This window comes from Aquarana catesbeiana, linkage group LG01 (genome assembly GCF_042186555.1).
Source record: "Aquarana catesbeiana isolate 2022-GZ linkage group LG01, ASM4218655v1, whole genome shotgun sequence".
Taxonomy (NCBI): Eukaryota; Metazoa; Chordata; class Amphibia; order Anura; family Ranidae; genus Aquarana; species Aquarana catesbeiana.
In genome coordinates, this window is record NC_133324.1 from 559,906,682 (window position 1) to 559,922,523 (window position 15,842).

General features: G+C 44.0%; 1 protein-coding gene across 1 annotated transcript; it reads left to right on the forward strand.

Moving 5' to 3' along the window:
• The first annotated feature begins 13,999 nt into the window (after positions 1-13,999).
• On the forward strand, positions 14,000-14,944 carry LOC141126872 (olfactory receptor 5AP2-like). The gene has a single exon (XM_073612897.1). It carries the CDS (start codon positions 14,000-14,002, stop codon positions 14,942-14,944), a length of 945 nt encoding a protein of 314 aa, XP_073468998.1.
• Positions 14,945-15,842: the final 898 nt, after the last annotated feature.

Genomic DNA, 15,842 nt, shown 5'->3' on the forward strand with positions numbered 1-15,842 from the left:
ACATTTTAAGTAAGTTTCCAAAATAATTTTTAATACAACACTGCCCCTTTTGGTAACTATGTCAAAATTCCAATATGGCCCCCTAGACAGTGGTGCCATGGTTACATAGTAAACAACATGTCATTTGACGACATTGATTATATGGAAATCACATCCACGCCTGTTTTCTTTGGGGGATAAGAGTGTGGAGTAAGATTGAGAGAAAGAACGAAAAAAACAGGAAGGAAGGAGGTATACTAAGGAGAGGACAAACAGCTGACATATCTCAGACAAAAGAGTTTAAGATTACTGGTAAAGTATAATATTTATTTACCTATAGGAAATTATTGTTTAGACATATACTTAGCTGGGCCATTTAATCTTGGTAGCATTAAATTGAAATTAAAAAGATTTCTAACTGCAGTATGATATTGATTCTTTTTCAGTTATAGAGAAAAATACACATATTTGTATATCTCATGAAACAAATTTCAGTTTCTAATAAATGGCTTAGTTATGATGTATATCTGAACATAAATTCATTCTAAATTATGTTTACCTTAAATAAAGTCTTGGTTAAATCACCAAGTAGGTACATAGTATAACAATTTGGTTCATGTATTGTTAAAATAAACTTTAGCTTGCTAAATCTATTGTCTGAAGGAGGTCACATGTTAAATCAACACCTGGTTGTTGTCACATTCTGTTAAGCCACTGAAAAGCTATTTACAAAACAGTTAAAAGTGTTGATACATTGATATTTTTGAAACAAGAGCTTGTGGTTGTATTATCATCATTGATATTATCCATATTATTGAAATGTTGACATATATGCCACCAGTTATATTTTGATAATATTTTGCACTTTTTTTTTTAATTTTTAGTCTTCAAATTAGCACGAAAAAACGAATTTGAGTTATTTGTTGATTTGTGGAAACAAGTAGGAATCTCCTAAAATATAGATCCTTGCTTATTTGCATAAATATAGAACTGTTTAATATTTCAGTATAAACATTCTGACAATATGAATACAATAAATGTAGTCCAACATTCAGGATCAGCTCTGAAATATAGTATTAAAATATCCCTAATAGGGATGGTCCCGATGTTCGAGTCGACTCGAACATCAGGTGTTTGCCTGCTTGCCAAATAGCGAACAATTTGGCGTGTTCATGGCAAATTCGAAAGCCGCGGAAAACCCTTTAAAAGTCTATGGGAGAAATCAAAAGTGCTAATTTTAAAGGCTTATATGCATGGTATTGTCATAAAAAGTGTTTAGGGACCTGGGTCCTGCCCCAGGGGACATGTATCAATGCAAAAAAAGTTTTAAAAATGGCCGTTTTTTCAGGAGCAGTGGTTAGCGGGTGACCCTATCCCCGTGTGTCAGAGGGAATGGGGTCACCCGGCGACGTCATTGTGTGGCCCCGCCCTCAGTTATAAAAGAGCTGTCACCTGAGAGCAGCCTGTCATTACGGCAGGTGCCTCCCATTGAGGCAGATCGTAGGCGGCGTGTGATTTTTTTGTGTTTTTTTTCGGTCCGTCGGAGCACGCGAAGAAGAAAAAGAAGACTCTGTGGGACAGTCTTATTTTTTTATTTTTTTAATAAAGGATTTGTCCCAAGGCGTGTATTGTGTTTTTTTTACCATTTTCACACATCTTTTGTGAAATGGTAGGGGTACATTTGTACCCTGTTACCATTTCACACAGGGTGGGGCTGGGATCTGGGGGTCCCCTTGTTAAAGGGGGCTTCCAGATTCCGATAAGCCCTCTGCCCGCAGACCCCCACAACCACTGGGCAAGGGTTGTGGGGATGAGGCCCCTCTCCCCATCAACATAGGGACAAGGTGCTTTGGGGGCTAAATTTTGGTTCGGGGTTCCCCTGTGGGGGAATCCCTTGCCGTTTTTATCAATGAACTTGTATGTGTATTGCCGGGACCATTCATTATAGCCGCGAGTACTTGTAAATGACTTTTTTTCCTTTAGAAATGTCATTTTGCTCTCAGACTGTTGTAAACACGGGAAACATGTGCCACTTTACAGGCATACTATAGATACCCCCCAGGTACGAAATTTAAAGGATTATTATACTTTTATTGTTTCACTTTAAGCATTATTAAAATCACTGCTCCTGAAAAAACGTCCATTTTTAAAACTTTTTTTTTGCATTGATACATGTCCCCTGGGGCAGGACCCGGGCCCCCAAACACTTCTTAAGACAATACCATGCATATAAGCCTTTAAAATTAGTACTTTTGATTTTTCATGTTCGTGTCCCATAGACTTTAACGGTGTTTGCATGTTCAAACAAATTGTTTGCCTGTTCGCATGTTCTGGTGCGAACCGATCCGGGGGGTGTTTGGCCCATCCCTAAAATAAAACATTTAAACACACAAGAGAACATGTGAAATAAAAAAATAAGTACATCACAATCTTGCGGTAGTACTCGGCACAAGTGTGGTAAATTGTATGCTACTGGACATATGTGGTATAACACCACCAAATTGTGATGTCAAGAATATGACGATGAGAGTCCATGTATCCGCAGCAGTAACTCGTCCGTACTACCACTACCACACATGTGTGGGACCTCGCTGCCATATTTCTCATATCACAACTTGGCAGTGGTATTTAGCACAAGGGCGATCTCAGAGATTGTTCAACCATCTTACATGTGTGTTATACTATCCCCATATTTCTATCATTATAGTGCCTGCTACTGTGCATAGGTGTGGGTTGAAGGGGCAATATGGTGGTGATGGACGTACATCACTGCAAATGCGAAGGGAGTTCAGGGGGGCAATATGTCAATAATGTACATATACAGTATAATATACAGTATATTGTAGTTAGGTGGGCGTAAAGAAGTGATAGAGAGCATCATAGGGAACTTTCTTCTGAACATAGTTTTACAAAGCATATTAATGGGTTATTAAAATCTGCCATTGGGGGAATGTAGTAAGAAAGTGTCAAAGTAGTAGGGCTATCCAAAAAGGTAATCAATATGGGCCTGTGGAGGAGGTTAAAAGGGAGACATTATATAAGTCGGTGGTGAGTAGATTCAGGAGGTGAGGGCCCATCAGACCTGCTCCAGGTTCCATATTATTGGGAATAGCGGTGATGGAGACAGCGAGTGGTCATGTCACTTGATCGTCTTTTGGCAGTATGCAAGAATTGCCCCTATAGTAGGATGGGATTTCAAATGAGCTCATACATTGTAAGCACAATCAGATAGGCTTTTCAAGGGAGCCTTCATGTATGAATGTTCTAGAGCAGTGTTTCTCAACCGAGAGGTCCCCAGGGGTTCTGCCACCATCTGCCGTTCATCACAAGCAGATGATCGGTGGATCGCATCCCAGCATAGTTGACAGGCTGCAGAGCACAGACCACTGACATCACTGTTCTGTGCCGATCACGGCCGCCCCTCCCCACCATCATAGGTGCCTGCATGTGAATGTGTGATATCACTCAGGAGGGACGAGAGAGCAGGGCGAACGTGAATCTGGCATTCCAGCAGCATTCCGGGTATTGCAGCAGTTTCCCTGAGCTACTCTGCATAAGGAAAATGACTCAAGATGCCAGTATTGTGCCCACCAGTTTACTCCTGGACCCCCTATCCTGTTTCCTCCTGGCCCCACAATACTGTTTCCTCCTGACCCTCCTGAACTATATTGTTCCCTCCTGGCCCCCCTGAACTATACTGTTCCCACCTGGCCCCCCTAAACTGTTCCCTCCTGGCCCTCTGAACTACACTGTTCCCTCCTGGCCCCCCCTATACTGTTCCCTCCTGGCCCCCCTATACAGTTTCCCCTCCTGGCCCCCCTGAACTATACTGTTCCCACCTGGCCCCTTTATACTGTTCCTTCCTGACCCCCCTGAACTATACTGTTCTCTTCTGGCCCCCTGAACTATACTGTTCCCTCCTGACCCCCTATACTGTTCCCTCCTGGCCCCCTGAACTATACTGTTCCCATCTGGCCCCCTATACTGCTTCCTCCCAGCCCCCTATACTGTTTCCTCCTGGCCCCCCTACACTGTGCTGTTTTTTCCAGGCACCCTGTACTGTGCTGTTCTCTTCTGGCCCCCTGTACTGTGTTGCTTTCTCCAGGCCCCCTGTACTGTGCTGTTCTCTCCTGGCCCCCCTGTACTGTGTTGTTCTCTCCTGGCCCCGTGTACTGCGTTGTTCTCTCCTGGCCCCCTGTACTGTGCTGTTCTCACCAGGCCCCCTGTACTGTGCTGTTCTCTCCTGGCCCCCCTGTACTGTGTTGTTCTCTCCTGGCCCCGTGTACTGCGTTGTTCTCTCCTGGCCCCCTGTACTGTGTTGTTCTCTCCTGGCCCCCTGTACTGGGTTGTTCTCTCCTGGTCCCCTGTAATGTGTTGTTTTCTCCTGGCCCCCCCGTACTGTGCTATTCTCTCCTGGCCCCCCTGCACTGTGTTGTTCTCTCCTGGCCCCCTGTACTGTGTTGCTTTCTCCAGGCTCCCTGTACTGTGTTGCTTTCTCCAGGCCCCCTGTACTGTGCTGTTCTTTTCTGGTCCCCCTGTATTGTGTTGTTCTCTCCTGGCCCCCTGTACTGCGTTGTTCCCTCCTGGCCCACTGTCAGGAGACTTAGTAGACCAGACTGTGTGGACTGCACAGAGATAACCCAAAACGCATGTAAAGTGAATAATGATATTTATTAAAATAGATGATAAATCAGAAAATACAAACAGTGCACAACCAACCCAACAAACCCACCAACAACAACAATATATATAGCAAGGGGTAGTACCAGAATCACAGATGTCAGCCAGGCCAGGGTCATACACGGCAGGTTGGCAGGTCAGCAGGACAAGGGATATTCCAGAAGCGTAAACGTTAGCCAAGCCAAGGTCATACACAGGAAGATCAGTAAATGAGGGACAGGGAACAAACGGGATAGAAAGGGGATGGATCGGGCTGAAGGGTACAGGAACACAGAAGGGCCCGGGTCAGGATAAGCTCAGGAACAAGGTCGGATGCAGGCTCAGGATCGGTAAACAGGCAAACAAGGTCAGGGCTCAAGGAGAGAGATACCAAGGCAAGCATATGAGGGCTTGCCGGGTATTTATGGAACTGACAATAATTGTCTTCATGTAACACCTGAGCGCAGGGAGTGTTGTCTGCTCCATACTGCCAGGATCCATCCGCTGGTGGACGTCAGTACTGCGGCCAAAAGATGAAATAACACCAGCAGGGAAAGATTCCCCTGACAGTTCCAAACTGCCAGTAGACACCTGTTGGTGGACCCCAGTAATGCACGCCAAATGATATATCTTACCAGCGGACGGACCCTTTCCTGACAGTACCCCCCCTCAAAGGAGCAGCCTCCAGATGCTCCAACTAGAAGTAATTGTCCAAAGTTAATGGCCTCACACTGAACAATAGATGAGGGCAAGTCAGACTGGGCATCGGGAACTTCAAACCGGACAGCGGGCACATCACAGCAGACAGTGGGCTCCGGGTCATCGAGCTGGGAAGCAGGCTCCGGGTCGTCGAGCTGGGCAGCAGGCTCCGGGTTGTCGAACTGGGCAGCAGGCTCTGGGTCGTCGAGCTGGGCAGCAGGCTCTGGAACATTAGGCCGAACAGCGAGCGCCGTAAGGGCAGGCCGGATCACAAGCACCGGCTCAGCAAGCTGGGTAATGGGCCCCGGCCCAGTGGGCTGGGTAACGGGCCCCGGCTCAGCGAGCTGGACACCTGGCACTGGTTGGGCAAGCCGAATAACGGGTACTGGCTTAACAGGCCGAGTGACGGACTTAGCAGACTGGGTAACGGGCACCGGTTCAGCAGACTGGGTAACGGGCACCGGTTCAACAGACTGGGTAACGGACACCGGTTCAACAGACTGGGTAACGGGCACCGGTTCAACAGACTGGGTAACGGGCACCAGTTCAACAGGCTGAGACACGGGCACCGAAACTTCAGGTTGAGACATGGGCACCGAAACTTCAGGCTGAGACACGGGCACCGAAACTTCAGGCTAAGATACCAATATCACGACATCAGGCTGGAAGGCAGGCAATGAGACACCAGGCTGGACGGCAGGTACCAGGATATCAGGCTGGAAGGCGGGCACATCAGACCAGAAAGCGGGCTCATCAGGCTGAACAGCGGGCACATCAGGCTGGAAAGTGGGCACATCAGGCTGGAAAGTGGGCACCGAGACATCAAACCAGGCAGCAGTTACTGGAACTTCAAACTGGGCAGCAGACACTGGCGCTGGCACATCGAGCAGAACAGCAGGTGCTGGCATAACAGGCTGAACAACAGGTACATCGGACTGGACAGTAGCCACTGAAGCGTCAGATTGGAACATGGGCACTGGGATTTCAGGCTGAGCAGCAGGCACTGGGACCTCAAACTGGGCAGCGGGCACAGGCATTGCCACAAGAGGCTGAGTAGAAGACACTGGCACATCAGGCTGGGCAGTGGACAGGAACACATCAGGCTGGGCAGCGGACAGGGGATCGTCAGACTGGGAAGCGGGCACATCCGACTGGAACACTGGCAGCAAAACTTTAGGCTGGAAAATGAATACAAGGTCATCAGACCGGTCAGTAGGCACTGGGACGTCAGACTAGGTAGCAGGCACTGGGACGTCAGACTGGGTAGCAGGCACTGGGACGTCAGACTGGGTAGCAGGCACTGGGACGTCAGACTGGGTAGCAGGCACTGGGACGTCAGACTGGGTAGCAGGCACTGGGATGTCAGACTGGGTAGCAGGCACTGGAACGTCAGACTTAGGTGGGTCATCAGGCTCAACTGGCGTGAAGGTAGACTGGGGCAGGCTGGTCAGTGTGGAGGTAGACTGGGTTACTGGCAGAATTGTGTGGGTTGGAAAGAACTTCCGTTTCTTTTTTGGTTTAGCCACTGTAGCTTTGTAGGTAACTGCAGGGCTGTAAGAAAAAGATGTAACTGGGCAAAAGGAAGACTAGGGAATAGTGGCTGGAGGAGGGTTGTTGTGGAATTGTTACAGGTGGAAGAGAAGAGGCAGGTGGATTGAAAGCAGGATAGGTGCAGTGGATAGAGACTGGGTAATAGTACTTGGTGGGAAGCTGTGTATACTGGGCTGTAGCTGAGGTTGCCATGGGTGACGGTGAGATAGATTTTTGGGAAGGCAGGTGACTAATGGCAGGGCTGGATTGTTGTGGCTTGGCTAAATACAAGAGATCTGACCATGCCTGTAGAACAGGTTGAACAAAAGTTGGTTCACATACAGCCTGTTTAATCAGAGATTGTACTGAACAAATACAATCAGATAACACCTGCTGGGAGCAAGAGGAATAATGTTCATAAAAAAAACCCCAGATCATCCTCTAACAGCCATACCAGGGATTCAACTTTTGCAATTCCACAATTGAAGGGGGGATAGAAGTCATCACTTCCTTCAGGCAAACATGACAGGGCTGGCTTTGCACATAACTGAATCAAAGGCTGCACATCCTCAAATAACATATGACCCTGATCTACTAGGAAATGAGCCGACCGGATCGTTTCCAGCATCTTTTAACGTCTGGCGACACTATTCACTATCCTCTGCCGCCAGCAGAGAGTAATACACAATTTCATTGAAATCCATCTTTAGCGAGCCCAGCAAACCAGGAGGATTCCTCAATGCAGCCACGTCTGGTCAGGGATGGCCTTGGTATACTGTCAGGAGACTTAGTAGACCAGACTGTGTGGACTGCACAGAGATAACCCAAAATGCATGTAAAGTGAATAATGATATTTATTAAAATAGATGATATATCAGAAAATACAAACAGTGCACAACCAACCCAACAAACCCACCAACAACAAAAATATATACAGCAAGGGGTAGTACCAGAATCACAGATGTCAGCCAGGCCAGGGTCATACACGGCAGGTCAGCAGGACAAGCGATATTCCAGAAGCGTAAACGTTAGCCAAGCCAAGGTCATACACAGGAAGATCAGTAAATGAGGGACAGGGAACAAACGGGACAGAGAGGGGATGGATCGGGCTGAAGGGTACAGGAACACAGAAGGGACCGGGTCAGGATAAGCTCGGGAACAAGGTCGGATGCAGGCTCAGGATCTGTAAACAGGCAAACAAGGTCAGGGCTCAAGGAGAGAGATACCAAGGCAAGCATGTGAAGGCTTGCCAGGTATTTATGGGACTGACAATAATTGTCTTCATGTAACACCTGAGCGCAGGGAGTGTTGTCTGCTCCATACTGCCAGGATCCATCCGCTGGTGGACGTCAGTACTGCAGCCAAAAGATGAAATAACACCAGCAGGGAAAGATTCCCCTGACAGTTCCAAACTGCCAGGAGACACCTGCTGGTGGACCCCAGTACTGCACGCGAAATGATATATCTTATCAGCGGACGGACCCTTTCCTGACACCCCTTGTACTGCGTTGTTCCCTCCTGGCCCCCCTGAACTATACTGTTCCCACCTGGCCCCCTATACTGCTTCCTCCTGGCCCCCTATACTGTTTCCTCCTGGCCCCCTATACTGTTTCCTCCTGGCCCCCCTATACTGTGCTGTTTTCTCCAGGCACCCTGTACTGTGCTGTTTTCTCCTGCCCCCTGTACCGTGTTGTTCTCTCCTGGCCCCCTGTACTGTGTTGTTCTCTCCTGGCCCCCTGTACTGTGTTGTTCTCTCCTGCCTCCCTGTACTGTGTTGTTTTCTTATGCCCCCCCTGTACTGTGCTATTCTCTCCTGGCCCCCTGTACTGTGTTGTTCTCTCCTAGCACCATGTACTATGTTGTTCTCTCCTGGCCCCCTGTACTGTGCTCTTCTCTCCTGGCCCCCTGTGCTGTGTTGTTCTCTCCTGGTCCCCTGTACTGTGCTGTTCTCTCCTGGCCTCCTGTACTGTGCTGTTCTTACCTGGCCCCCTGTACTGTGTTGTTCTCTCCTGGCCCCCTGTACTGTGTTGTTCACTCCTGGCCTCCTGTACTGTGTTGTTCTCTCCTGGCCCCTCTGTACTGTGTTGTTCTGTCCTGGCCACCTGTACTGTGCTGTTCTCACCTGGTCCCCTGTACTGTGTTGTTCTCTCCCAGCCCCCTGTACTGTGTTGTTCTCTCCTGGCCCCCTGTACTGTGCTGTTCTCTCCTCCCCCCCATCAGTGCTCATCCATGCCACATCAGTTCTAATCCATGCCGCATTCTTGCTACTACAGTGCCCATCGGTGTCTAACAAAAGTGTAATAGGTAGTCAAATTAGATTTGAAATGTATGTCCCTGAAGGTGCTCCCTGCATGTTGGGCCTCTCCCACATGTGGTATCGCCATACTCAGGAGGAGTAGCAGAATATATTTTTGGTGTAATTTTTGCTATCTACATGCTATGTGTTAGAAATATGTTTTAAATGGACAACTTTCTGTAAAAAAATGCGTTTTCATTTTCTTTCCATGTTTTCCAAAAACTTGTGGAAAAAAATAACATGTTCAAAAGACTCATTATGCCTTATAGAATATACGTTGGGGTGTTTACTTTTGAAAATGGGGTCATTTCGTGGACGTTTCCATTGTCCTGGTGCTCCAGAGCCTTCAAAAGTGTAAAAGATAGTCAAAAAATGAAATGTGCAATTTATGTCCCTAGAACACCTGATGTTGCTCCCTGCATGTTGGGCCTCTGTATGTGGCCAGGCTGTGCATACTCAGGAGGAGTAGTAGAATGTGTTTTGGGGTATAATTTGTGGTATGCATATGCTGTGTGAGAGAAATAACCTGTTAATATGACAATTCTGTGAAGAAAAAAATAAAAAAGAAAAAAAAAATCTTCATGTTGCAAAGAATTGTGGGAAAAAATTACAACTTTAAAAAACTCACAATGCCTCTTACTAAATACCTTGGAATGTCTACTTTCCAAAAAGGGGTCATTTGGAGGATATTTGTACTTTCCTGGCTTGTTAGTGTCTCAAGAAATGAGGCCGTCAGTACATCAGGTGTGATCCAGGTGAGATCAATTTTCAGTGATTGGCACCATAGCTTGTAGACACTAACATTCACACAGACCAAATAATGTACAGTGATTTGGGTTATTTTTACCAAAGATACATGGCAGTATAAATTTCGGCAAATATTTATGAAGAAAAATGACTAATTTGCTAAATTTTATAACCAAAACAAAGAAAAATGTTTCTTTTTTTACAAATTTTTCGGTCTTTTTTCATTCATAGAGCAAGAAATTAAAAACCCAGTGGTGATCAAATACCACCAAATGAAAGCTCTATTTGTAAAAGGGACAAAAAATTCATATGGGTAGCATGTTGCCTGACTGAGTAATTGTCATTCAAAATGTGAGAGCACTGAAAGCTGAAAATTGGTCTGGTTAGGAAGGGGGGTTAAGTGCCCAGTTGTCAAGTGGTTAAACCAAAATCTCTCACTTCTTTACACTGTTATCTTATATTAGTATATGTATGGGTAGCTTCAGGGCTTTCAATTTGTTAATACTGAAAATACATTATGAAATAAAACTTTAAGACATTTAATTTGCAAATTAAACACAAAGCTCCCTTGTGTAGACCTACAATAGCATCTGTACCAATAGTTTTAAATCCCTTAACACTCTACTGTGTATAAAATAGCAGATCTTTCACTTGCCACTTAAGTTATTTAGTTTAGCGTTCATGTTAGCATGTGCATATGGTATAAAAAATGCAAACACACTGAGTATTTTCTATGTAGAATTGCACTGTGCTGATAGATCACAGGACAAGTAATGCATACTACTTTTTTAATTTATTTTTTTATTTTAAATATAGATGTTTGATATTGATGTTTGGTAAGATCTACATAAGATTTTTTTTCAGTAAAAACCATGACTAGAATATTGTATACTGATAGCACATATAATCATATGTGCAGTTATAAATCTTGTGAAACAGATACAAAGACTAAATTGTTGCTGCTCAATTATTGTCAACCTAGGTGTTATGTACTTGTGACAAAATTAGCCTCTGCTTATCTGCTACAAATGTTTCTTCACCTATGGTAATGTTGCTAAATGTGCTGGGTGCAGGTCACTTTGGCTTCTGTATGGACAATAGAGCTGCACGATTAATCATTAAGAATCAAGATCGCGATTCTTCCTCCCTTCCGATCTTAACAAAGCATTTTTGGATTCTCTGCAGAGTTCTCTGCTCAAGCCAACAGCAATAAAAAAAAACAAAAAGCAGGCAGTGTGCCAAGTTTCACAACATTCCTCAGCAGCTGAGCTAACTATAAACATTGTAACGTTTTTGTTCTTTAGATCAAAGAAATTAGCTTCTGTCTGTAAATGAGGGACATTTAACCACTTAAAGACTAAACCTTTTTCTGACACTTGTTGGTTTCAAGTTAAAATATATATTTTTTGCTAGAAAATTACTTAGAACCCCCAAACATTATATATATGTTTTTAGCAGAGACCCTAGATAATAAAATGGCAGTTATTGCAATATTTTATGTCACACTATATTTGCACAGCAGTCTTTCAAATGCAATTTTTTTGGAAAAAAATACAATTTAATGAAATAAAAAAAAAAACGAAATAGTAAAGTTAGTCCAATTTTTTTGTATAATGTGAAAGATGATGTTACGCCGTGAGAATCGTGAGAGAATCGTGATCTTTATTTTAAGCAAAAAAATTGTGATTATCATTTTTCCCAGAATTCTGCAGCTCTAATTGACAATATGCACATAATTATTTAATATAATTATTTAAAACGACGAATGAAGTTAATATTAGGCCGCATTCACACTGTCGTTCCCGCTTGCGCTTTTTTGCTCTTTATTACCGTTTCTGCATATTGCCAACTTCTGTGTGTTTTGTCTCACATTCAGGAAAGATGAAGCGTGAATAGAGCCTTATAGATTACATATACTGATATAATTAGCTGATGTCCAAAACCTCTTTTAAAGAAACCAGTCAACACTGCTCTAAGACCCTTTTGACTCCTGCACACAACAATGGGTGTGCTCATGAGCCATCTCTGTCTCCAATAGCAATCCACAAAATGACAATCACCACACACCAATATTTGCTTCCGTAGCAAGATCCAAGGCCTCCTTTAGTCTAATGAAAACCTCCAGAGCCAAGAGCTGCTGACATCCTTCTGTATAGCATGGGTTATAAAGCATAGTGGGTTTAGTGCAAGATAGATTCATGGACGCCAGATACTTCTTGAATGCAAAGAGATTTTATTTCTCTTGAACAGAACTTTGGGAGATAGGGTTAGGGCCAGGACACCCTTAGGTAGTTGCAATGGTAATTGGCAGACTTCAAGACTTCTATAGATAGACAGCCATGCAGGGAAAGGCATCCAGCAAGACACCACACCTGCATGTGTAGGAGAGCTGTCTACTATGGCAACAGTCTTAGAACAGTTCCTAACACAAGTTTTAACAAATTCATTTACTCTTATAAAGTTACCTTTTGTAGGTTCTCAACCCACTGAGCTCCCAGTCTCTCTCACTAGACTTGCTGATTCACTGCCACCGAATCCTTTGAGCTCTTCTAATCTTCACTTAAGTATCTCCCTCAAGCGTCACCCCTGCATCCCTGCTGGGTCCCTAGCTTGGCACTCCACATACTTCTCAAGCTTCACCCCACTGGCCTGCTCGATCCCTGGTTTGACACACAAGGTTGCTCTGCAAGCGTCACCTCTGCTGGCTGGGTCCCTGGCTTGACACCTGCTGAAGTCTCCCAATTCTTCACTGTCCCCGGATGGTGAGAATACTGCTCCGGTACTTGCTTCAGCAACTCACTGTGGTCCTCTGCAATAAGGTGGTTGGTCCCTTAGTGACGACAGCTTCCCCTCTACCTCCGACCACGACAGGTTCTCCGGCCGGCAAAACCGTCCCTTCTGGTTGGACTGCAAGCCGCAATCCCAACACTGCGCTGCCCTCTTGCTTCTGGATAGGCCCTCTGACAGTCTAGAAGCCAGATGTGCCCGGGATAGGCCCAAACTCTGGCCTAGCAGCCCGGGCAACACAACGCACATCCACCCAGACAGCTGTCCAGGTGGCACAGAACCCCGATCACCTAACCCCACCCAAATATATAGGCTCTCCCAGCAGGCCAAGGTATCCAAGAAAACCCCTGCCCATTGGCTGAGATACCCCATATACTCCTAATCTGTCCTTGCTTTGCCCTTTTCTTATCTAATGTCACCAGGTGCCCGGCCAGACGAATTAGGGTGAACTCAATTGATCCCTAACAATGAGCCAAGGTAACTACACCTACCAGGTAAATTTAGGAGCAACGCTGCCTAAACATCAGGGTGCTACATCTGTAATAGTCTGTTTATTTTATATAATTTAATATATATAAAAATCTCAATGGGACAAATGCAAAATAAAGCTGACATGGGTTATGACGATCGGTTACTCTATAAAAAAAAAAAAAAGCTTTGCCTTTTTATCTTTACTATGATGAAATTGCATAATCAAACAATGTCACCCTACCTATTAGGACAGTCACAGTGTCTGTGCAAACCTTACCCCTTGACTTGCTTCTCCACCACTCCTCAACTGCTTTTTCCTCTGTCTAGTTTAATTTCGATCTATTGCCATCTATGTCCCTCCTGTGTAAAAGAGAAAACATTATAAAAATGTTAACTTCATACATAATGTTCTGAAGTGAAATTAGCTAGTCGATAGGTAGTATATTCTATTTTTTAATACTTGTCTTTTTCTATGAGCTGTAATAGAACCTGAAATTCTCTAAATGTTTTCCAGCAGGTGGGAGCACCGTCTACCTAAAGGTGGACTGAATGTTGGAACGAAATGCATTGTGTAAAGCATGCTGTCCAAACGTCACAAACCCAAGAATTTGTCTGAGTCGTGTTTCATTTTTTCCAAAAGCTTGAGACCCTTGAAAAACATTATTTTTTTCTTCCAAATAATGCATCATTTTTATTAAATATTAACTGATGAATTTTAGTTTTTTTTCTAATAACATTTATTTACCTAAGTATTTTGTGGTTTACAAACACTTGGATAATATAAAGTATGAGAGGAATGATACATACAATCTGGTCTTTCTCCTAACAGTAATGGGTTTACAGAACAGAACTGCTGTCACGGAGTTCCTGCTTGCTGGGTTAACAGAAATCCCCAAATTAAAATTGCCATTGTTTGTCTTGTTCTTTACCATTTACACCATGACAGTGTTCCAGAATTCAGCACTTATAATACTCATCAGTTGTGATAAACAGCTTTATACTCCTATGTATAGTTTCTTACGCCAATTATCGTTCATTGACATCTGCTACTCTTCATCTGTCACAATAAGGATGCTAATGGATTTTGTGTCAGATGAAAGGTCAATATCTGTAGCTGGATGTGCACTTCAGATGCTCACTTATGCTGGATTTGGAGGGAGTGAGTGCCTTCTTCTGGCTGCCATGTCTTATGACAGATATGTGGCCATTTGCCACCCACTGACATACATATATATCATTAACAGGCAGATCCTCATGATCCTACTACTACTCTCCTATGTGGGTGGCTTTCTCAATGGCTTAATTCAGACTTGCTTCTCATTCCTTTATCTGGATTTTTGTGAGCAACGACAGTACGTTCAACACTTTTACTGTGACGTAATTGCGCTTATTGAGACTTCTTGTGGTGACACAAGACTTAATGAAATAATCCTCTTCTCTTTTGTAGGCTTTATTGAGCTTTCTTCCCTGTTTGTAATCCTGGTTTCTTACCTATGCATAATTGGATCTGTTCTGAGAATCCGTTCTTCCAATGGGCCTAAGAAAGCTTTTTCTACTTGTGCGTCTCATCTAACAGTTGTAACTTTATTTTATGGAACTATCATATTTATGTACCTTAGACCTTCATCTGCCTACAGTCCAGAGCAAGACAAAGTAATTGCTGTGTTTTACACTGTAATTATTCCTTTCCTTAACCCATTAATATACAGTCTAAGGAATCGTGACGTAAAGGCTTCTGTAAAAAAGTTTGGGGTTTACTTCATTCAGAAAATGTAAATCTTTGCTGTATTATGCCAGTCAAATTAATTTGTTTTTTTAGAATGTGAAACTATGCAAGGGGACCATTTCATTAAACCTTGAGGAAAAAAATAGCACAAAGCTTTTATTGAATTAGTCCCAATGTATTCTTTTTTCTTTGTTACATAACTTTAGTCAATGGTAAAATTTGTTTACCTTCACAGAAATATATTTCAACACTTCCGGAGACACAGGTGATGTCATCACACTTTACCACTGCCTCCTGGGATAGCTGGGTGCTCATCCTACAATATGCTGGAGTGCATTCTCATGGAATTTTGAGCACCCAGTTATCTCAGGAGGCAGTGGTATAGCACCATAGCATCACCCCTATGCCTGATACTTTGGAAGCTAAAACAGAGATATCAGAAGAAATCATCTATATGTGAGGTGAGGGACTTTAATGGTGACAATAGTGGAACATTTCTGTGCATCAGTACAGAGGCTTATAGTTTCCTTTGGGATAGCTTGTGACAAGGTGATTTAACCACTTGACCACTGGGCACTTAAACCCCCTTAATAACCAGACCAATTTTCAGCTTTCAGTGCTCTCACACAGGGATGAGCTTCGAGTTCGGGTCGAACTCATGTTCGACTCGAACATTGGCTGTTCGCAAGTTCGCCGAACAGCGAACAATTTGGGGTGTTCGCGGCAAATTCGAATGCCGCAGAACACCCTTTAAAAGTCTATGGGAGAAATCAAAAGTGCTAATTTTAAAGGCTTATATGCAAGTTATTGTCATAAAAAGTGTTTGGGAACCTGGGTCCTGCCACAGGGGACATGGATCAATGCAAAAAAAAGTTATAAAAACGGCCGTTTTTTCAGGAGCAGTGATTTTAATAATGCTTAAAGTCAAACAATAAAAGTGTAATATCC

Coding starts and splice junctions, on each gene's coding strand:
- LOC141126872 (XM_073612897.1), top strand. CDS start 14,000: ATGGGTTTACAGAACAGAACTGCTGTCACGGAGTTCCTGCTTGCTGGG.